The following is a 23,663-nucleotide window of genomic DNA, read 5'->3' as shown; positions in this document are numbered from 1 at the left end:
TGGGTATCGGTCTGACACAGATGGCTCTAAACTGATAAAAAGTCAGCTGCAGTTCTTTCACGCTACCATATCCGTTCTGTGGTATGGTGCTTTTCATGAGTGTGTGTGTTTATATAGACTTTTATTTCTGGGAGGACTTTAAATTGCAGAATACCATACAGATTGTCCTCTAAGAAGTTGTGCTACAACGTAAAACGTGGGTGTTTGGGGAATTTTGAAATGTAGAGTAGTGCCAGTAATAGAACTGTTGTTTTGAACACTTTTTTGTCTTGAGTCACTGGTAGGCCGTGGGTTAGTGCTGGCTCTGGCCTTTGTCTTTGTGTCTAGGCTACAGTGCCAATTTCTACTGGTTCGTGAGTATTGCTGACAGCTGCTACAATATGTGGGTAGTGTTAGTTCTCACCAACTTGTTCACCATCCATATGAGTGCTTATTTAAATTATGGTGTTCTCTGATATGTGATATGTTTGTGTAATATGTTTCTGTGGTGGCCTTCACTTCTTTATTTTTCTCCTTTTCTTGAGTTGAAGTTATAGGAAGTTTCTTCTCAAGCACTGCTTGAGGATTCAGCCTTCAAAGGGCTGGTTCCAAGATGGTTGCAAAGAGAAAGCACACTGCAGAAGACCTTTTCAGAAAAAGCAACCTAGAGTTAAAGCAGCTTGAGAGAGGCCATCAATGTCAAAACCTGTACCATCTCAGAGTCAAGATAATCTCTCAGTTCAGGTCCAAATGCCAACATAAAAGAGGAGAACTCTTTCTGTTCTAATGTATTTAGTCTGTAAAATCTAGGAGCTAGACGAAGGATGACAGAAAAGTAAAGTAGAAAGAAACTACTTTACCTCTTTATTGCCTGTAGAGAAGCTGTCATCTGTAGTTCTGTGATCATATTATGTTCAATCAAATTTTCCAGATTCCCTTAGCTGCTCGCGCCTACCTTTTCTTTGTGCCTGAACAAGCATTTGTGTGGCCGCTTGGTGAACCAAGTCATAGAAATAACCTAGTAAAAACAAAAGTGGAAAGGGAGGATAAGGGAGGGTGTTAGTTTTAGTCCATATCAATTCCACAATCTGGTTCACCATGTAACTGCACAAGCACTTCTGCCAGCACAGAGGAGGGAATGACCGGCCTGAAAGCGAGCTTTTGGCAGATAGGGAGAGAGAGGCAGGATTGTAATGCCTGTGTGTGTTGGTTTATACAGATCATCAGCTGTGGTGTCTGGTTCCAACCAGGAGTAGGAATGTGAGTTCCAGCAAATATTGACCTAATGCTCTTTAATTACTGTCATCAGCCATTACTAGATCTCTGAAGAAGCAAGAGATTGAATAGGGGAAAGCAAAAAACCTAAACTTGGTTCTAATTCTTCTACCTCTTGCTCCAATCCAACAAAACTTCATCTTCCAAAAGAAAGCCTTTGTCCTCTTCTGTCTCACTGTAACTGTGGCCTTGTTAAGAATAAGTAACCAAGTAAAGGAGACTCTAGAAGCCCCTGCAGAATATCTGCGTCAGTCTGGTCTCCCTGTGTTGCAGTAGAAATCAGAAATCTTGGAAAGTGCTCAGATCTTTTTCTAAAAAAACTGTCAGAAACTTTGATGTATGGCATCACTAGGATACAGCTTCAGCCATTCCAGGGACATTGGAAGCCCTGCATATGTTCGTTGTACTGGTCTGTTTGGATAGTCTTTTGAAAATTTTATGGTTTTGATGGAGGTCTTCATATTGCATACTTTGCTAGCTCCTTTGCAGAACTGTGGGAAAGATGTATAATGAATTGCAGTCATAAGAGGTGTTCTCCAGGCTATAGAATAGGAGAAAAACCACAGGATATGGACAAGTTACGGAAAGGTAAGCTAAGGTTGTGGTCTTGTAGCCTCTCAGTTACTTTGTAGTTGTTGCATATGTTTTTACTCCATTGTAAATGCAGTTTACTTTCTCGACCTTCACTGAGGGGTAGGATAGTCTCTGTTATAGAGGAAGAACAGATGTTTGGTTACCACTGAGTAGCGGAAGTTCCTTGAAATCATACTTCTAGCTTACCTCCTGGTAACTTATTCCTGTGCCCATATCTGTAACTGAATAGTGAGTTCCTTAAAGAGTTCTGGGTAAAGCTGTTGGGAAGAAAACAGATAAATTAGTTCTTCAAACTGAAGGCAAAAAGATCCACTTGATTATCCCAACTTCATCTTGTTCCTCTCAAGTTTTTCTACACCAAGATATTTGCAGAATATGTTGGATCAAGAGCTGTTGCAGGGCAGATTCTACAATGTTTTCAATAATATCATTAAAATGAAGAAACAGGAGCTTTGCTTCCTGTGTCTGCATTTTCTGTTGTTCAGAGAAGATAATTTATAGAAGTATTGCTGCTCAGAGAAGGTAATTCATAGTGCTGTCACTTAGGAACTCAATTACAGCAACTGTCATTGAGGATCTAGAAAATCATGCCATAAAGTCTTACAAAATGTGGGGTTTTGTGTGTGTGAGGGTTAAGGTTTCTTTCAGTTTATTATTCCATAATTAATACTTACTGACTAGTATGATTTTCCTTTTTTGATAAATTGTATGCATACTTTTTTGGTCTGTTTGTGTTCTTACTGGTATTTGGAGGGCTAATGAATGAAATTCCCCAACTCTGTACCTGGAATGTGAAGGGCTGGGAAAAAAGCAAATATGTTGCTGGACTATGAACGTGATTACAAGATGCTGACAGTTACAGTGCCTTTAACTAACTTTTGGTTGTGAAGTAATGAGAGAAACATCAAGAAAATTACCTAATTTTGCTGAGATTTACAGATTGTTAGTAAATCTGTTATACTTTTATACAAATAAAGTCTAAACTTTATGCTGCAGAACTGAAAGATTTTAGTACAGTAATAATAATTCTTTGAATTCTGTGATAGCCTTAGGATGTAAACATGAACTGAAATAGAAACCTTACTCTGAATATGTCCCAAAAGGCAATCAGTTCAGTTTTTTTAATATAAAATAACTTTATTAATGCTTTCATTGGGATGCTCAGTAAACTTGTAGTACAGTTTGAGCATCTCTGATTTTAGAGTTTCTGAGAACTTTTTCAGAAAATTTCAGTTTTCAGATTGTTTTCAAATGTAGGTAGGGAACATTGTAATATGGAACTTGATTACTTTTTAAGATTTTTTTTTTTCCTCTCTTTCGTGAATTCAATGAAGTATGAATGGTGGGATTGGAAAGAACAATTTTACAGTGTTTACTGAATTCTGGATGTCTATTAAGCATAGTTATTGACAAATAGTAATGCTGCAGTAAAATACCAATTGTGCCAAGAGGATTTTTCTGTTCTAAAATGGGCAGAGAGTAGCTGTAGGAGGCATGGATATCAAGAGTAAATGGTCAAGATACACAGGATAAATGGAGTTGAATAAAGTAAGTGAAAAAAACAGTATGATTTAAAAGAAGCACTTTTGCTGTTGCAAACTGCAATTCTACAGAACTGCAGTTCTATATCTTCACAGAAAAAGTGTTAGAGATCACAGTTGTTGGGGATTGTGGAGATCATTCTTGCTCTAGGCCACATCCAGGTTTGGGAGTGTGAGGTGCATTATATCAAACTGGACTTCTCTTGATATTACCCCTTCTTTAGTTATTCTGTTTATCAGACAGCTAAAGTTCAGGTTGCATTTTTTTCTTCAGTCATATTTAACTGTACAGAATTGCCAGTTAAAGCTCCTTTCCCAAGGACTGTAGAACTCCCAGGGATTTGCCTAAACAATACTTTTGCCTCGAAACATTTAATGAATAGCTCTTTGTCAGTGATATGCTTTTTTGTTTGTCTGTGGTCTTTCTTGAGATCCTGTTGTACTTTTTTGTGTGTTTTTCAGCTCTCTGCTTTTGTGGGCATGTGGTTGTGGTTTTATGCTCATGAAGAGAGAGATCTGTGGATGGCCATGACTGCACAGAACACTGAGGCTTTTTGGGAATGTAATTAAGGTCATGAAGTTGCTTATATGTATTTGGTATTCCTGATTGTGCCTTTGACACTCTTGCTTTTCTTGATCGTAGGTTGGACTTGCCAGACAGTTCCAAGCAGATCCTGTTCCCCAAGGCAGTCGATCACAGCGGACTGGATAACTGACTACTGGATCGATGAACAGAAATTCACTGACATGACATAGGGAGGGGCATCAAGGACAATGGTGCAGAAAAAGAAAATCTGCCCTCGGTTACTCGACTATCTTGTGATCATTGGAGCAAGGTAATGTAAAAGAGTCTCAGCACTGCTTTTGCTTTGGCAATAGAGTGGGGATAAATAGCCTAGCATCCATTGATGAAGCCTGGCTTGGTGCTGAGGAAGTGCTGTCTGGAATGTGTGCAGAATGCTACCATAATGGGAGCATCCACTTGGGCCAGGGCACTTTTTGAAAGACAGTAGTGCAGCCAAAGTTTTTTAACTTGCGGTCTTCAGACTCCTTTTCAAGAGTCTGCAAAAGGTGACTAAGAAAAGCCAATTTATATATGACTCTCTGGTAGCCTATGTGTCTGAACTTCTTTGCTTCTACTGGCATCAGGATAGAGGGATTCACAAATTGAAAATACAGAAAGCCACATGCAAGTAAAATACTAGTTTGGGGTTACTTTTTTAGCTTTTGAAGTGTAGTCTGTAAACTCAGTTTAAAAAAAATAATCTGGAACTTGCCTTACTTGGCTGTTTCTCCCTCTAATACTCATTTATCCTCATAGGAATGACATGAATGCTTTCTTTTTTTAAAGTCTTATTAACTATCAATAGATAAAATGTTATGCTTATTTACTTAAAGCGTGTATGAAATGGGGTTGATATGTATGCTGTTTGTCAAATACACAGGTGCTCAGTAAATGTTATTTTTCTTTATTCAAAGTTTATGCAGTAACTTTCTGCCAGTCTATTTAATGGGTGTATGCCAAAGTCTATTTTACTTTCATTTCTAAATATCAGTGGTTTATGTGCATTAGCCTGTTGCTTTACCTCCCACTTTCTTTTCAGAATACTTTGAGTACAATATTTAAATAGGCTAAGTGGAGGAAATTACATAATCCTAAGTATAATTATTTTTATTACTGTATTTTATGGACAGAATAATTTAATAGTTTAATTACTTCTTATTGTCTGTAGAAGAATAACCAAGTTTTCCATATGTGTGTCACCGACTAGGAAAAGAAGGAGGAAGAAATGTTGACTGCCTCCTCCAGTGATGCTTATAGTATCTGATGTTCTCACTTAGAAATTTGCTAGCATCGCTTCTGGACTCCTACAGTTCTCTTGCTTTTTGCTGGGCAGTGGTAGCTAGATTGCTAATGCTCTGAGGTCTGTTGTCTCATTAGGCACTTCAACAAATGCCTATGGTAAGAGGTGGAGCTGAGTGAAGTAGCTTCTACTGCAAAGTCTTTAGGAGTTCCATGTGGCCTTTACCATTACATCTTGTTATCCACCATGCACAAATAGCAATGCGTTTTGGAAGTATTCCCTTCTATTAGGTGCAAATTTTCTAAATGTCTGAGCAGACTCTGTCTTTGTAGCTAATATTACTGCAAAGGCATGAACTGATGATATATTCACTGGTACTTTGTTGATGACATTTTTTTTAACCATTTACTGCCAAATAGATTCTCTAAACAGTACCAGCATTATTTGACATTTCTTCTTCAGCAGATGATGCATTAGTTGTGTCCACTAATATATAAAAGCTTTTTAGAGTTTCTTTTTTCTTTTCGTACAGTATTTCAGTACTTAACTCTACAGGCAGTATAAATTTGGTTACCAATTTATGCTTTATTACTAAAGCATTTTTACTTTTTCTTTAATAAAGTATTAGTTTGGGAGAATTAGTCAGCAGAGCTATTTACACCACTGATTTTCTTTTGTAAATTACAAACATTCTATTACTACTTGTTTGGGTTTTCTCACCTCTCAGATAAGAGAAAAAGAAGTGTCATTTGTATTTTGAAATGGGCAAATCTAAAGTATCAAGGTGAGAAAATGTCTTGTATGAGATCCCGTAGGAGAGTGATGGTGGAGTCAGGTCTCCTACATCCCATTTAGTAAACATGATACTAAATGCTAATTACTTTAGAAAATGGTAAGAGGTCAGACTTCATAGCAAAGGGGTCAAACCAAAGAGAGGTTGTTCTGGGGACATATTTTTCTTCCTTCGCTATGTGGATCTCGTACTATTTCTCTGGCAGTTATTCAGTAACTTTCATGGAAAAGTAGTGGTAGGAAAGTAGTTAATACCTTGAAAGAATCTGTTCTTCTGGTGGAAAATCAGGAATAAACAGTATTGCGTTTCTGTCTTTGTGTTCCGTTAGTGATTTGCAGTACAAAGGTTGGTGAGCCACAGTGTTAAATAGGTCTGCATATTACTACCCAGCTTTTATAGTAACTCAAATCCAACTTGAAAATCAAACACAGAAATATATATATCTATGGTTGCTAGAACTTTTTAATGAAAATTTTACAGGATGAGGTCCATATCATTCCACCATTTGTCTGAGTTCTTTCCTAGTAAATTCTTGTTTTTCCCAGTTAGGAATTGATACTGGATTTTCTCATTTAAATTTTCTTCTTATTCATAAATGGCTGAAATCCAAGGGATTTTCATCTGACTGTATATTTGGAGAGGGACACTGTATTTCCTACCCAAGTGTTGTCCAGAGACCTGTGTGGTTAAATTAATTTTGGAAATCAGATTCAGGGAAACATGACAATATGATGTTCTCCTGGGAACAACATACTCTTGAAAGTCCTTTTCTCGGTCAAATTTGAACAGGCTCCTTCTTGGGCCTTGATAATGATGGTATAGACTTTTTTATTTAACCTTTCTGCAATTGTGGCCTTGTGCTAGTGATTGAGCATTGTGGCTAGTGACTTGAGAAGCTGCGCTTTCTCTGGATAGTAGGGGAGAGAAGAAACAAAGGTGAAGCTGAGCCCACAGGCTCCTGACATGTCAGTAGGGAGATACCAAAGATTTTTATTGGCATTAGTCAATTATGTATGGTTTTTTTGTTTGCTTTTTTTGTAGGCAGCCAAGTAGTGATAGTGTTGCTCAGACTCCTGAACTGCTGCGACGTTACCCTCTAGAAGACCATGTGGACTTTCCTTTACCGCCTGATGTTGTATTCTTCTGCCAGCCAGAAGGATGCCTGAGTGTGCGGCAAAAACGGATGAGCTTCCGTGATGACACTTCCTTTGTCTTCACGCTCACAGACAAGGATACAGGTGTCATTCGCTATGGAATCTGTGTCAACTTCTACCGCTCCTTCCAGAAGCGAGTACCCAAGGAGAAAGGAGAAGGCACAGGGGGGCATCGAGCTCGGGAGGGACAGAAAATCCCCAAATCTGGGGATGCACCTGCACCCCAAGAGGAAGTGGGCACTGAGAGTTTGGAGAGTGGTTCTTCACTGCAGGCTCCAAGTACAGAGTCTACCCCAGATGTGAATCGATCACCGCGCAGTAAGCGTCTGGCCAAAGGCAGCCATCGCTCTCGGAACAGCACCCTGACTTCTCTGTGCATCCTTAGTCATTATCCCTTCTTTTCCACCTTTCGTGAGTGTCTGTACACCCTCAAGAGACTTGTGGACTGCTGTAGCGAGAGATTGTTGGGCAAGAAGTTGGGGATTCCTCGTGGAGTGCAGAGGTATGTTGAGGGGGAAGAAAGAACTATTTCCTCCCACTGCTTGTGTCCATGGCTGCAATTGTCTGCATGGCAAATTGTGGCTACAGGTGTGGTTGCAGAAGCAGCCAAACACCAATGGTTGGCCTTTTTGCTGTTTTAACTCAGGATCACAGTAGGAAAAAGAAATTGTTGTGATGATTTCTTAAAAACTTCTCTGATTCTGTAACCTGGTATGATTTTCATTTTTGATACACCTAAGGAGGCACTATCCTGCTAACTACTGACTGAGCATGATCTTTTCTGAAGCTGAGCACTGATGGTGTTATTGTTACTTTGGCATATAAGCTCCGTGGCAGTGTATGTCAGGACTGATTCTCTGGCAAATTAGAAACAGCCAAGAAATAACAGAGAGAATTTCCACTTGGGGCAAGAGGGAAATGATGAAAGTGTGCTTAACGAGCTTTTGAAACAATCTGAACTTCAGCGTGGGAGAGAAAAGACTAGAGAAGCAGGAATGGCTGAAAGAGATCAAAGTACAATATTTGAAGGGGAGAGGGAGGAGAGGTAGAAAACAAAGGAGTTGTCTAGGAAGCATATGGGAATGGGGGTTGGTAACAGCAAATTAACAGGAACTTGGTGTATTTTTAATGTACTGTAGTAATCTTACATATCTGCTATTATAATGTTGGGTATGTAACAAAAGCTGTTGCACTGTAGGGTACAGAAAGAACAATTATCTTTATGTATATCAGTCATGGATGTATATCCGTGCTATTGTGCCTGACACCTACATTCCAGGATGATATTTTCCTTCCCAATATGCTAACTGAAAAGAGAAAATATAAAATTAATCTCTGGAGAAGGAGGGGATTATCTCAATAAGAGGGATGGGGCTGTGAGATAGCTCATAATGTGAATTAAGTAGCTTGGTACACTCCAAATTAAACTTGTCAAAAGCAAAAAATGGCAGGACATCTGTCATTTTCATCTGTATAAGCTCTTTACATTTTACATGAAAGGGGAAATCTGTCCCATTCACAGAGCAGGAGCCTACTTCTTGGGTTACTGCCCTGGAATAGTTCTAGGAGAATGTCGTGGGCTTATGACTGACTCCTGCATTAGCAGATTTATCACCTGAATCCACTGACTGTTGGGGAAAAAATGATTCTGTCAGAACAAAACTTTTTTTTTTTTCTTTTTTTTTTCCCAATGGAAGTATGTATTAAGGGAGCTTATTTTGTTACTTGATTTAGTCTGATAATTACTGAGGCAGGAAAAAGCTAAATTTCATTATTTTCCTCAACTCTGTGAGCTCATTGATTTTTGAAAGGGGTGCTAAAGTATTCCACTGTTTGAATGGCCTGTGGTATTTGAAAAATTTGCTCTTGTTGGACATAATTCTTAAAGAGGAGAACTGAGTGACAGATGAGGAGGGCAAGAGAAGGAATGCTGAGCACACATCTTTGGGAAAAGTAAAGCAGCAGGTTTGAATTACCATGTGGTAACATTGCAAGCTGTGACCTGGAAAAGTAGAATAGTTTTGAAGTGGTGGCAGAATAAAGGTGAAGCCGAATCCTTACAGCTTGCAAAAGGTTGAGCGTGCCTGTTAACAACCTAATGTCCTGTGCATTACAAGCAGCTGAAGGAAGAATGGAGGATGAGAAATATCACAGTTCCTGAGAGGTGTATCACTTACTCAGCATAATCTCAAATTGCCCTTCTTTTGACCTCTCCAAATTTCTCTAAATTTTCTTCCTTTCTGAAGCCTCCAGTGTCGTAATCTTTTTTCTCTTTCCCTTTCCCTTTCCCCTTCCCATTTCCATTTCCCTTTCCCATTTCCATTTTTTTTTTTAAGTTGTGAACTGTAAGGTAGAACCTCTAATTTGAACCCATACCATTCTAAGGGATCTGTTACAGTAACTGAAGATATTTATCAGGCTGAAGTTTTTTGCAGAATGGCTGCAGCAGGTTTGCAGCCTTCACTGTGCTACAACATTAAGGGCTGAAGTGGACAAGCCACTTTGCTTCCCTTGTCAGACCCAGTTTCAAGTTTTGAAGCTCTGAAGGCCTTGAGCAATGCTGTACATGTGTTTTGGCCAGCCCATCTGTGAGCTACAAGTTTGCAGATTGCTAGCTTCGGGCATGGAAAAATTGCTGCTTATTTTGCTAAGGTGCCTAAATGCTTTCTAGACGGCTTTCAGAAATTTATATTCTCAGCTGAAATGCATCCACTTCTACCATGGGTTATTCAGCTCTTAAGAATATTACAATGCAATTTAGGGTAGGATGAAAAAGAGTATTTTATCATGCCAGAACATCTGGGAGATCTTGGTGTGGCATATTTTTATTATCTCAGGTTGAATTCCTATTCTTGCAAAGGTTTGCAGGACTGCTGGAAGCAGAATGCTACAATCAATCAGTCTGCCACAATTCTGGACGAGATATGAGAGTATCCTATGTGCATGCTGAATTTCAAGCACGAGGGTGATGAGAGATCTTCAGAGATCTGGACCTAACTGAATTCTTTAAATGAATGAATGAACTCTTAGGTGGAAGTGACATACTTGTGTTGATTCCTGCCACAGAAAGATTTATACTTCCCCACAGTGGTTGTTTCAGTAAGCTTAAATCCCTACCTTCCATTCCTCTGTGTGACTAAATGTTTGTTAGCTGTATCTTTTAATTGTCGGTGGATCTGCCCTTTCCCTGGAAGAGTCTTGCGGAATGGCTGTCAAGTGAAGCTCTTGGAGTATTAACCTTGTTGTTCTCCCTGTACAGGGATACAATGTGGCGGATTTTCACAGGCTCCCTGCTGGTGGAAGAAAAGTCTAGTGCATTGCTACACGACTTGCGGGAGATTGAGGCCTGGATATACCGGCTGCTCCGTTCACCAATGCCTGTTGCTGGTCAGAAGCGGGTGGATGTGGAGGTCTTGCCACATGAGTTGCAGCCAGCTTTGACCTTTGCTCTTCCTGATCCATCCCGCTTCACCTTGGTGGATTTTCCATTACATCTGCCTTTGGAGTTGTTGGGAGTGGATGCCTGCCTGCAGGTGCTGACCTGCATCCTTTTGGAGCACAAGGTAAGAAGGGAAGAGTTGATCTTTGATAGGTATGTAGGAAGCTCTGCCCTCTTCAAAACCAGGGTAGGCTGGATATGTAGAACAGCTGTCTGCTGCACTGCCTGGAATCAATTTGTCTGCGGGGCAATGGAATAGCTCCTTCTGAGGTTCCTGTTTTGAAAAGTTTTGGTCTCACTCAAAAAAGCACCTGAAGCTTGTTTTCAGACAGATTAATGGAGGGTCATCCAGCTCACAGCCATCAAATGAGACCTGGAGGCTGTGATCTTTGTATACCCCTGGGGGGAGTATTAGAAGTGAATGGTTGCTGCAGTGCTACTGTGAGTTTCTTTGGTTGCAGGTTGTATTGCAGTCCCGAGATTATAACGCACTCTCAATGTCTGTGATGGCCTTTGTGGCTATGATCTACCCATTAGAGTACATGTTCCCAGTGATCCCTCTGCTTCCCACCTGCATGGCCTCTGCAGAACAGGTACCTATTTTTCCTTTATTGGTCTTTTCCAAAGGATGTTTCTGTGATGTCTGAAACTTATATAAGAGTAGTCCTTGTTTCTTTCCCTGCTGTTTCGTCAGGGATTGTAGCAAAGTCTGCCTTGCAAAGAACATTCTTGGGGCACCACTAACTATTTAAATCGTAGATAACACCACTTATTTAGGATATCTTCAAAGCAGTAGTTCACAAGCAATGGACTGAAAGGCCATAGATCCACAATATTATGACAAGTATTTACCTCCCACCCTCCCCCCAAGTGAGTATTAAGGTTTGTTGTGGAGGGTCCAGAGTAATATTTAAGGATGCTTGAGGGCTCTTGATTCAGAGTTTAGAAACTATTGCCTGCAATTTATTCTCCTCAGAAATATGAAGTGTTGAGTTGCTTCAGCTGGGAGCCTGGGTTTTGCCAGTAGTCAGCTCTCTGCAGGAGCTCATTATTTTGCTTGGAAAGATAGAATTCAGGCCATCTTGCTACTTCAGTGCTATCTTGCAACTGATGCTGCAGGTTTGTTCTTGTACCACCCCTTGGAGGTGACCAACTGTTCTAGATTTAAAGAATAAATTAGCCTCCCAAGCCACTGGTCTCAAGCTGCTACATGCCTTATTGATTTAAACCTTTTCCCTCTGCTGATTCCCTTATCAGAAACAACCTGAACTTCCCCTTAGGTTTTCCATGTACATTTGAAAAAATGTGTCTATTTCTTCTGCTTCCTAGAGATGTTGTTGTTTTGAAACCAAATTACCATTACAAGGGTAAGGGTAAAGCCCTTGCAGGGGTAAAGCTGTATTTACAATGGCACAGACTCAGTTTGAGCTGAGGGTGTATTCATCTGTGACTTGCTACTTCTTTAGTTAGGCTCTTACTCTGAACATCTTTTTTCTTGGTCCATGATAGATGTGGCAAGCTGTTAGATTAGCGAAGTTTTTCCAAAGAGCCATGCAGCCATATAACTTACATCCCGGGGTGGGTGGGGCACAGGAGGCAGACATGTATTTTCTCCTGGATGAAAATTGAAGCTCTCTGAGTAGGAGCTTTTCTTCTTCTTTTTTTTTTTAATTTTTTTATTGTATGGAATTAATTACTTATTTATCAATGCCTTGTGTGTTGTCTCCTCTGCTGTAAACATACTGTAGTTAATAAATAAATATTTGGGAAGAACATGGTGATATGAAAGGCAGATCTTTGTCCTTATTAAAGTCTCTCTTTCTCTCAGTTGCTTCTAGCCCCTACACCTTATATCATTGGTGTTCCAGCAAGTTTCTTCCTTTACAAACTGGATTTTAAAATGCCTGATGATGTATGGCTTATTGACCTGGATACCAATAGGGTAAGTGGTGCCCATAAGGACTTGTGGCTTTGTTTCCAGGGAACTGTGCACTTTCGTCAATGTACCCACTGAGAATTTAAGAATGCCTGGCCTCAGTCTGTCTTTGCCACTCCTGTCTTAAACTTTAGGATTCCGTTCCTTGTTGTGTCTCAAGGGCCCCGTTTCTTTTGCTCATAAGGCATTCTTTTTCAGTTAATCCATCTGGCTGTATCATTAGAAGATAAATCCTCAAACAAATGATAAGGCTGTCTTCTTGAGTAATTGTGATCCTGTCTCTTATAGCCCTACCTAAGAAACCCAATCTGATAAGAGTCTTCCAGCAGCATTGGTTGTCGTGATTCAAATGGGACTATGTATCCCGCTTTCTACTGGGGCATGAGCAAGGCTAATTCAAGGCAAATGTGTATAACATCTTCTACTTGATGGAAATTCCAAAGGATGAGTGTGGGTTTATTCAGACTTCTCTTTTTTGTGGTAAATGATAAAGTAACTCCTCCATTGTTTGTGATACTGTAAACAGTAACAACCATAAAGAAGTGAAAATCAAACTATTGATGCAGGTGTCTGTGTATGGGGGTTGTGTTGTGGGTTTTTTTTTATTAATTATTTTACTTTATGGCTTTTATTCCTTGGTCTCTGGAGTGGTGGAGATTCAGGAGATTCTGTTTTGGAAATGACTACAGCTGGGGAATTTTTAGTCTGTTGCTGTGCTTAATTCCAGGTGATCGTTCCCACAAATGCAGAATCTTTGCCAGCACTGCCAGAACCAGAAGCTTCAGAGCTGAAAAAACATCTGAAACAGGTAATAAACACTTTGGGGAAAGAACTCAGATTCAATAGAACTTAGCAGGTGTAGTCTTGCACAGCTCTTCTGCTATACTGGACAAGAATGCAAGTCAGCAAATGTAAAGCAAAATGTGTTAAAAGCAGGCGTGTATCCTTGCACATCAGATGGATGTGAAAATGTATCAGACTACTATAACACTCTTGTTCAGGAAAGTGCCCCTTGGTCAGTCATGGAGGGGTCTACTCTGAATGTGGAGGTGGGCGAATCAATAGGGTGGCTAATTAAAGTTATAGGGGTGTCTTCTTTTGAGATCCCTGAGCTGTATGGCTTTCTAACATTGTCTTCTGCTGACTAAGCTAAATCTGAGACTTTCATCTTCTTTCAGATCTCTCTGTAGTTTCTCCAGAGGACTTCATTGTAATTTTTGTTACCTGTTTCATCTTTTGCTGTCTGCTGCTTCCACCTTTGTCATTTGTAGAGGAAGCACAGGACTAGGAATTTTCTGTCAACCTGTTTAAGATGCCTCTTTCGTATAGTTGGCCAGTTAGAACATCCCCCATGTTAGAATACAACAGCATTTTGAGCTTGAAAAGCAGTATGAATTGATACAGATGTTAAGTGGTAGGTATCCAGTTGCTGCTTTTCTGTCTTAATGGAGAGAGTTAATTTGGAAAAGTGAGTGGTCACTGAGGCTTATAACTGCAGTTAATTTCTTAGCCAGGTGAGGGATAATTTGAAATGCTCCTGGACGCAACAGATGGTTTCTGTTTTTTACTGTTGTTTGGGGCTAACTTGTTTCCAGTTGGTGCAGAAAGTTCCAGATTCCTCCTTTACGTTTGCCATGTGGGCTTTAAACTCTGACTTGATCCATCAAGCTATGATCATCTTTGTTTCCCCTCCATTCGCAGATCTGTGTGTGAGGTCTCAGTCTCTCCTCTCAGGTCCTGCTAAGCCATTAATCAGCTTGGGTCATCCTGGCTGATCGTGTCAAGCAGGTTTTATCTCTTTATTTCTGTTTTCCTTATGCACGCTGCATGCAGTATCTAAAGGTAAAGTGTGTTACTAATGTGATAAGGTCTGGTCTTTCTCTCTCCTCATAGACCAGGAGAGCAAAGTGTGCAACCTCTATGATACCCCAGTACCTGCTGTCAGCACAGATGGAAGCGATGTGTTGCTTGGAGTTTTGTTAGATCCGCCTTCCCCCCACTTCTGCCTCACCCCCTTGCAATTTCAGGCACTATTCAGCAAAACTCTCTCGCTAGGGCGAAGTTGGATATCAGAAGAACAAATTGCAATTTCCTTGAAGACGTATTTAAAATTCTCAGTGTTCAGCCAAACTCAATTCCCTATGTATTCCTATGGGCATTATCATTGAGAGTTGACCATTGGCAAAGGAGAAGGAGCACTACTGGTTGCTCTACAAAGTAGAGGAGACTAAATTGTGGCCCACATCACTAAGGTTAACACTTTTGTGTGCCTTTGGGTCTCAGTGTCAATGACTAAAATTCAGGATATCTGCTTTTAAACTGAAGTAGAAAGTTCTTAGCTACATCAATAAGGACAGCAGCCTTTCCACTTTCCACAGTGGCCAGATGTGACTGTTTGGGGGTGGGGCAGTTAGACCTCTCTCCCAAGATGTGCCTGTTTGTGGTCCCTTTTATTTCCTTTCATTTGTGATATTTGGTAGTAATAGATTTTTTTTTTCCCTCCATCTGTTTCTCTGTGGTCATGTGTTCGTCTTGGCTCTGATGGGCTGCTGGTGTTATCATATGATCTTCCATCTTGCCTCCAGTGTCTGGTTAGCATGACTGCAATCACTCAGAAACAGCTGCTCACTCCTGACAACAAGGTTCTTTATTTTATTCTTTTCCCCTCAATTTTCCATTTTACCCTTTTCCTTTTGAGTTTTGGTTTTAGTTTTGTTTTATATATTTATTTATTTTTGAAATAAAAAGATGAAGACTCAGTAGACAAATGGGAGAAATGAGGAAGATCTAGGATAGGTCTGGGTGTCCAGGACTGATTTACCACTTGTGCTGCTCCAGTGCATATCCTTGAAGATGTTGTGAGGGTTGAAGAGGATGGTAGCTTTATGGAGAGATGAAGACCTCATTCAGATGGGAGGTGGAGGTTTGCAAGGATACAGGCAGACGCCTGTGTAAAGGTGTCTCCACATTGTCCTGGGATATCAAACTCACTGGTTGAATGGCCAAGTTGCAAGGCAAGTTTCAAGGCCTCTAGGTCCCAAGATGTATTCAAATTACACATGGGAATAACTCTACAATAAGTTGTACACAGTGCCATACTACTAGTGGTCCAGTTTGGACTATCTGTTTTCATGTCATGAATGATCTAGCAAAGTGGACTTCTGTGCTACCCCTTGGCTGGCTCCAGGACTGTTTCAGCATTGAGGAGATCATTTTGACAATCCACATAAAGGAGGGCCTGGAGATACTTGTTGACTCAGCGTAGGAGATGGTTTAAGATAAACTAATGGAGCATGCACAATTGTTGCAATTGCCTAGAGGGCAGGGTAGCTCTGATCTCTCTGTTGTTCCTTGAATAACTTTTCTTGCTGAATGTGTGCATAACGTTGTCCTTTGTTAGGCACTGGCCAGCATGAGTCTGAATACTCAGCCCATTCTTAATCTAGAGAAGTTCCATGAGGGGCAGGAGGTGCCACTGCTGCTGGGAAGACCACAGAATGATTTGCAGTCTACTCCCTCCACAGAATTCAACCCTCTGATCTATGGAAATGATGTGGACTCTGTGGATGTGGCTACCAGGTAAGGCTGAACAGGAAGGTAGTGTTGAGTCTTCATAAAGTTTGCACTTGAAGGCAGCACAGACACTTCTATGGGTCCTATGGTGGAAGCAGCATCTTCCAGGTTCTATTGCAAGTTCTACTTTGCATCATGGGAAAAAAAAGAGCAGAAATTACAACATTTATCTCAGATCTGTTAACTGCATGAACGTAACTGTGTATCTTGAGGGGGTGTTTTGTTTCTTCCATTTTCCTATAGATCATCCACTTTACGTGGACTTGTCAGCCTGATACTGTATCCTCAGCTTAAATCACAAGCCTTGAACTACAAAAAAAGCTGGAGACTTAGTTGTCACCTCAGCTAGTGGATATGAGAACGATGTCCCTCATTGAGTGGATCTTGGTGTTGAGGTGGTGAATTAAAACAAAGTGATTTCTTGGGTTTTTGGTTGTTTTTTTTTTTTCTTTTTTAAAGACAACTGTTTTCTAAGAAGACTTAGCTTTTCGTACTAGGTTACCATTCTTCAAGGGTTTGAAACATTGCCTACTGCATACCTTTTAAAGGCTCCCTGCCTTCTTTTCTGTTGTGTTCTGTGTGTTTATCTGATATATTGTCCTCTGTTTCTTTTTAGGGTTGCTATGGTGAGATTCTTCAACTCCCCAAATGTTTTGCAAGGTTTCCAGATGCATACTCGCACTCTTCGTCTCTTCCCACGACCAGTGGTGGCCTTCCAGGCAAATTCTTTTCTTGCCTCTAGGCCGAAGCAAACACCTTTTGCAGATAAGCTTTCCAGGACACAGGCAGTAGAATACTTTGGAGAATGGTCACTCAACCCTACTAACTATGCTTTCCAAAGAATTCATAACAGTAAGTTTTGGTCTTGCCTTTCCTGCACTCAGATGTAATGCAGGAACTTAAAAAGCAGAGAGATTATAGGGAAGGACTTAGTTTTACACCATATTATTCCTGCTGGGGAGGGAAATCCAGTTCAAGGAACATTTTTTCTATTTTTATGTCTGTCCTCATGTGTTTCTACCAAGTTAGCCCTGCTATTAGCCACTCACTCCTCCAATTAATTTTACCTCTTGTCTTGTTTGGTTACAAAGAAGAAGTCTTATAGGCTGCTTAGAGTACAGCCTGTCCCTTCCTTTGTGCAAGACTTAGTAGGGGTAGTCTCACTGTGAATGAAGCCTTTGACACCAATAAATGAGTTCAATTAACTCTCTCCTTGTTTTTTGTGCAGACATGTTTGACCCAGCACTGATTGGTGACAAACCGAAGTGGTATGCTCACCAGCTGCAGCCCATCCACTATCGTGTCTATGACAGTAATTCACAGCTGGCTGAAGCACTGAATGTCCCAGCAGAGAAAGAAACAGATTCTGATCCCACTGATGACAGGTTAGTGGGGAGCATGACCCTAGTCACATGATAGTTACTTCAGATTGCTGGGCATCTCCTCCTGCTTCTCATTTGCAGCCTTTTCCTGTAGCCTGCCACGTTGCTGTTTCATTTCTTCTGTCTGGGCAGAATACTGACACTGAAGTAAATTGTCTCACTGTTCTGTCATCACAGCAACCTCTTAACCCTTTGCTAGTGTCTTTTCAAGCCTTCATTTAATGTGATTCTCCATTTGTATTTTCCTGTTTTCTTTTGCTACCTGTATGCCACTTGACATTTGATGTTTCCTCCCACCCTAATGCTTTTTTCTTCCATGCTGTTCTTTCTCTGGTTATTTCTATTGCAGTACTAACAAGTACTCCCACCCATCCTACCACTCTTTCAAATCTCTACTCAGTGCATATAGTCATGTGAAGCTTGTTAGTACTATCCACTGCCTGAGACTTCCTTGTGTGTTCAGTAAAATGAGAGTTAACTTTTTTGTTATAGTAGTTTTGGCCATATTTCCCAGAGTTTTGCATGTAGTTTTATTATCCTTCATTCTCTGCTAGCCTGTGAGATTTTTCAGGCTTGGACTTACACATCTTTTACATTCTACACAGTACCAGTGGTCCTGACAGAGTGGGATTTATCATTAGTATAAAAAGGGAATGCTTTTAGTTGTGATTTCCAGTTCCCTTGAAGTCGTCCTACACACACACACACACTGAGAATTAAAACACTACTCCCTGCTCACTTGTGCTTGACCTCATTAACTTTGCTGAGAGCCTTTAAATGTCTTCCTATATTGTCTCTTCATGTACCTCAAAGTTATTTCATTTGCTCTGACCTTTCATAAAGCTGGCTTCTGACTCCTGCCAGAAATTTGTTTGTAGAGACTGTAATATCATGAGATTTTTAAGAGGCCCATGAAAACAGTGCTGATTCATGTCTTTGAAACATCAGGCCCTGCTGTTGCTGTTATGCTGCCACTCATCTCTCTTTCTCACCTGTTGTGGCAGTGGCAGTGACAGTGTCGACTATGACGACTCAAGTTCCTCCTACTCCTCCCTCGGTGACTTTGTCAGTGAGATGATGAAATGTGACATTAACGGCGATACCCCAAGTGAGTAACTTTGAGCTTTACTTTCACAAGGTCCGCATAGGTTCCTCTTCCCCATTCATGTGCACTGTGGGAAAAATACCTCCCCTAAGTCCCTCAATCAGAGCAAAATATTGTTCCATTGTAGTCTTGCTCTGAGGTAAAAGTGTCTTCTATACTCCTTCTTCAATATCCAAGGGTAGGCTGAAAAAAAGACATTTCTGCTTATAAACAATGCCCTTCAAAGGACACTGGGAGGAGGAAGAACAGAAATAGGTGCTGCTGAACAAAACTGGCTCACTAGATCTGGAAACAACCTGCTGCTGCCAGTAGATACTGTGCAATATGGACAGCAGAGTACGAGCTTTCTCCTGCCCCTGCATACTGGTTCTCAGTGCTGGCTTTAATGAGTCACTCTATCCTAGTGGGGACAGGAAAATGCATTCTCTGTGGCTTGTATGGAGGCTGCAGCAATAGCTTCTCTTCTGAGAGTGGGAAACTCTCACTTTTTTCAGTAAGCTAGATCTACGAGTGCCAAGACATTTCCTGTGTCCCAAGGACAAGAGGTAAAAATCATAAGTTGCAACAAAAGAAACTCTGCTGGGACATACGGAAAAGATCTTCATGGTTAGTGTAGTTAAACAGGTTCCCAGGATCGCAGTAGAATGTCAAGCCTTGGAGACTTCAGAACTCAGTGGGACAAGGCCCTGAACAACCTGCTTTAACTTTGAAGTTACCCCTGCTTTGAGCAGAGAGTTGGAATAGGTGACCTCCAAAAGCCCTTTACAACCTAAATTTTTATGCAGGTTTATTCTACTGAGCAGTCCTCATCTGCTAGGGATCTTTGTCAGATGGGCAAAAGGCTGAGGAAGGCAGTGTTCTTTAATGGAAAATGATGTGTTTGCAGATGTTGACCCCCTGACTCATGCAGCCCTTGGTGATGCTAGTGAAGTGGAATTTGATGATTTTCAAGAATATTCAGGGGATCTGGATGAACAGGCCATGGACAGTGAAAACTCCCAAGAGAACAACCAGCCTCGTTCAAGTTCCAGTACTACAGCCAGTAGCAGCCCCAGCACTGTCATCCATGGAGTGAATCATGTGTGTACTGAGATGAGTTCAGCCCCAAGATCAGCGTATTAGGATATAAAGAATGGGAGAATGCACGTGCTTCTTTCTGAGAAGGGCAAAAGCTAATAGGCCTATGAAACCATGCACGGATTAAATTGCATGCTCTTTCTGGACTTTCTGAGCAAAGTGGAGTTTACTGGTACCCTCTTATGCTGGGATAGAGCATTCCTGTACATAAAAGCTCCCATGCATTGAAAAATGCAGCATTAAACAGAGAGCAGTGGTCCAGGTTGTGACTGCAGGAATTGCTTTTACAGAGTCTGGAAAGACCTGATGTGTTAAAGGAACAGGGAGCGGGGTGGGGAAACTCATGAATCTGTGGTCATTTAGGAAGAATGGGAGTTGCTTGCATAACCACAAAACAGGGTAATGGAGAGCCATTATCCTGAGCTAACACTTACCAGTAAGATCTATTTTACAGGGAAGTAAGTGCCTAGAACAATGCACAAATACTGCAGTGTATATAAAATCCTAGATTAGAGGCACAAATAGTGGGGATGGGGTGGGGGCCCAGTAACAAACAGCAAGGACCCTGCAGACTTCCCAGTTTGAAATAATTGTTTTTGTCCTGCCCTTCAGTTGTATGTATCCCAAATTAGCGAACAGATCAATGATTTGACTGGTCCACAGGAGTCAGCAGATTCAGCAGAAATGGAAGAGAAGTTGGTTGCTGGATTTTCAAACCATCTCCCTTCCTTGCCACTGCAACCAAGCTTTCCCAAGATAAGCTTGGATCGTTGTGAGAGCGACAGTGCAGCTGGCAGCATGAGCTCCTCGGAAGGGGTGGTGAGGAAGCGAGAGTATGACAATCCATACTTCGAACCACAGTATGGTTTTCCTACGGAGGATGAAGATGATGAACAGGAAGAGAGCTACACCCCAAGATTTAACCAGAATCTCAATGGAAGCAGGTGAGTCCTCCTTGTCTCCTGCCTTTCTGTATGGCATTGTTGGGGTTTCCATCTGCTTCGTGTAGTTTAATGCTTATTCGTTCAAATGTCTTTTGCACCTGAAATTTATTGTTGATCACTTCCATTTAATACTGAAATTCTGTAAACCCTTCTGGTTTGAGTAAAGGCACTTGCTCAGTTCCCTCAGTTCCTTGCTTTTATGTAAGCAGTACGAGCTAACAGAATTATCAGTTTTTCCTAGAAACATTCTAGTATTTCACCTACTGATTTCTGGAAACCTTTGAGCGATTTTTTTTTTGTGAAGCTTTCTCTCTTGGGGGAAAGATACTGTAGTGATTGATGACGTTGTGTTTTCTTGTTATTGCTCTCAAAGCAGAACCCTTTCACCCCCAAATCCACCAATGCCCTTTTGCAGACAAGTTTTCAGCATGCCCTGAAAGGTAATAAAAGCCTGAATGCAAAGATGCTTCAATTCTCTCATTTTTTCTTTTTCTTTTTTTTTCTTTCCCACAAAGTAAGGGTAGTGTGGTGAAAACTGATGAGGAATGAGACCAGCATTGATCTCCCACAATCATACAACGTGTTGATTTGGGGTGGGAAGGGGGAAAGCTAATAACAGTTGTACTTAATTTCTTTAAAGGTCTCAGAAGTTACTCCGTCCAAACAGTTTAAAACTGGCCAATGATTCTGATGCAGATTCAGATTCCAGGGCCAGCTCCCCAAACTCTACTGTCTCCAACAACAGCAGTGAAGGTTTTGGGGGCATCATGTCTTTTGCAAGTATGTACTAATAGTGTTTTTTTAAATTATATTAGAGTTTACAGAGAGATGGAATAGGGGGATGGCTAGTCAAGAGAATGACTTGGTTGTCAAATTGTTACCAGCTCTCCAGAAGTCATGTTGGGAGCCACAGGACCTATTTAACTTACACTGCTGATAACTACTGCTTTATGTATTTTTCAGTAAGAAGGACTTTGGTTATGTGGTTAGGCTCTTGAGTTATATGGCACTTTAGGGGCACAGATCAGAAATTCTTCAGTTTCATTTAAACAAAAAGTTGTGCAATTTCATGAAGTTGATACAAAAAATCTTACCAGTAGTATGCCTTCCATGCTACCACGTTGTGTGTTTAGGTGCTAAATTCAATTTCTTGACTGTGCTCACCTACTTTCAATTATATTTTAATAATAAAATCCACAGGTGTGGAAAACTAATCTAGAGTTTTTTAAATGAGTGAAAGAAGAGATGGCCAGCTGAGTCTTGCACTATAGTGGGGAGCAGTGCAAGAAGTTTGCAGCACTGGGGAAAGTATATTGGATGTTCCTAGTAAAATGATTGTTACTAAAATAAGGCTGCAAAAAAAGAACCAAAGCAAACTGAAATAGTACGCTGACATTTTAAATGAACATCTTGAAGTGTTAGTCAGCTCATTGATCTACATGAGATGCTTTCAGGCTGTCTACAGGCTTAACCAGATGACAATGCATTATTGTGTTCTCAAGATCTGCCTGTACTAGGAACAGCTTTTGTTTTCTCCTAATAAATGGAAAGCTTCTATTTTAAAGCATGGTTCTGTGGCAGATTTACAGTGTTTCACAAGGCACAGTGCACAATCCTCACTTCAGAATTGCATATTTTGGAGATCTTCTGTCATCTTGTTTTCTCATGTGGCCCCTACCATTCATTTGCTCCTAAAAAGAGGATCAAACTAGAAGACGTGAGGTTACCTGTTTAAGTGCAGGAAGACAGGTGGATATTGCTGTTACATTTAAGACTCAAAGATACAACAGCAATGATTGTGACATGAAAGCTAAGAATTATGTTTTTGTACAATTTAGAATAATCTGATTACAGATGTGGTTGCAATGTAAATGAGATGATGTTATACTTGTGAGACTTTTTGGTAATAAAGAAGAACTTAATCATTAAGGATCTGGAATAAGAAGGTGAATTACAGGAAGTTTAGGAAGTTTGGGTCTATGCAGTGAGCATTAGGCATTTAGTTATTTTCTTCTTCTGTCATAGGCAGCCTGTACAGAAACCACAGCACAAGTTTCAGTCTGTCCAACTTAGCCCTACCAACCAAAGTTGGGAGAGACAAGAATACTCCCTTTCCCAGCCTGAAAGGTAACCATTTTTCTCTTTGTCTTCTACAGCCTTTACAGTTCTTGTGACTTGGCAGTCTGAGTTCTTACCCCTAACAGAAATCCTGGGGGTGACGCATTTTGGTAGTTTGGGTAGTACCTGCTTTGAGTATCAAGACAGTAAATTGTCTTGATATTTCTCAGTCAGACTTCTTCCCAACAATTGGACTGTGTTGGGATGGGAGACTGCCTAGTCTAGCCTGTGTTAACGGATACACTGTGAATGTTGGGTTTGTTTTGTATTTTGTTTTGTTTTATTTTTGAGTACTTACTGTAAAGAATGGGAACCAAGAGGTAGGTCCTACTTTTGTACTGCCACTGTTCAAGGCCAGGTTGGATGGGGCTTTGAGCAACCTGATCTAGTGGAAGGTGTCCCTGCCCATGGCAGGGGGGTTGGAACTAGACGATCTTTAAGGTCCCTTCCAACCCAAACCATTCCATGATTCCGTCTTCATGACTAGCCTTAAGTAACTTGTTAGAGCAATGATGCTGCATTTGTAAGTGGGGATAAGGCCAACCTCCCATGAACACTACGATTTACGTGGGTTTCAAAAGTGTTTATAGTCTTTTCAGTTCACTAAATAGAAAATTTCTGATCAAAATCAAATTATAACCACACTTCAGCTCATTCAGAGGAAGTTATATGCACAATCTTTTCATTGGAATATCTCCTGTTTATCTGCAGTATCATTAGATAACAAGCCTGAATAGGCACTAGAGAAATGACCCGCTTACGGTGGGGAGTTAGACAGCCTGGTCGTCCTTGTACCAGATGTAATAACAGAAGAGTGACTGAGCACGTGCTGGTGTTTTAGTGTTGAGACCTTTTCAGCTGCTAAACTGGGGAAAGGTTTTATTTTACCTTTTGAGTTATTCTATCTGATTAGAACTTATTGCTTTTGCTTTAATATGTTGATTTTTT

At 40.7% G+C, this 23,663-nt stretch overlaps 1 protein-coding gene across 36 annotated transcripts in view; it reads left to right on the top strand.

Moving 5' to 3' along the window:
- Nucleotides 1-4,075: 4,075 nt before the first annotated feature.
- MADD (MAP kinase activating death domain) overlaps nucleotides 4,076-23,663 on the top strand; it is a 62,225-nt gene continuing 42,637 nt past the window's right edge. For 14 of the 36 annotated variants that reach the window (XM_050897686.1, XM_050897684.1, XM_050897685.1 and 11 more), the window contains exons 1-14: nucleotides 4,076-4,225; nucleotides 7,029-7,643; nucleotides 10,401-10,704; nucleotides 11,042-11,173; nucleotides 12,409-12,522; nucleotides 13,244-13,324; nucleotides 15,917-16,095; nucleotides 16,706-16,941; nucleotides 17,318-17,474; nucleotides 18,476-18,579; nucleotides 19,463-19,656; nucleotides 20,317-20,446; nucleotides 21,237-21,377; nucleotides 22,623-22,724. In XM_050897686.1, coding sequence (XP_050753643.1) covers nucleotides 4,164-4,225; nucleotides 7,029-7,643; nucleotides 10,401-10,704; nucleotides 11,042-11,173; nucleotides 12,409-12,522; nucleotides 13,244-13,324; nucleotides 15,917-16,095; nucleotides 16,706-16,941; nucleotides 17,318-17,474; nucleotides 18,476-18,579; nucleotides 19,463-19,656; nucleotides 20,317-20,446; nucleotides 21,237-21,377; nucleotides 22,623-22,724 — 2,551 coding nt within the window. In that variant the 5' untranslated portion in view covers nucleotides 4,076-4,163. Of the gene's footprint in view, nucleotides 4,226-7,028; nucleotides 7,644-10,400; nucleotides 10,705-11,041; nucleotides 11,174-12,408; nucleotides 12,523-13,243; nucleotides 13,325-15,101; nucleotides 15,159-15,916; nucleotides 16,096-16,705; nucleotides 16,942-17,317; nucleotides 17,475-18,475; nucleotides 18,580-19,462; nucleotides 19,657-20,265; nucleotides 20,598-21,236; nucleotides 21,378-22,622; nucleotides 22,725-23,663 lie in introns of all 36 variants that reach the window. The other 22 variants (XM_050897666.1, XM_050897659.1, XM_050897662.1 and 19 more) reach the window with 6 other exon arrangements.

Source organism: Gymnogyps californianus, chromosome 5 (assembly GCF_018139145.2).
Source record: "Gymnogyps californianus isolate 813 chromosome 5, ASM1813914v2, whole genome shotgun sequence".
Lineage (NCBI taxonomy): Eukaryota > Metazoa > Chordata > Aves > Accipitriformes > Cathartidae > Gymnogyps > Gymnogyps californianus.
The sequence above is the reverse complement of the archived record's forward strand: the minus strand, read 5'-3'. Positions and strand labels throughout refer to the sequence as shown.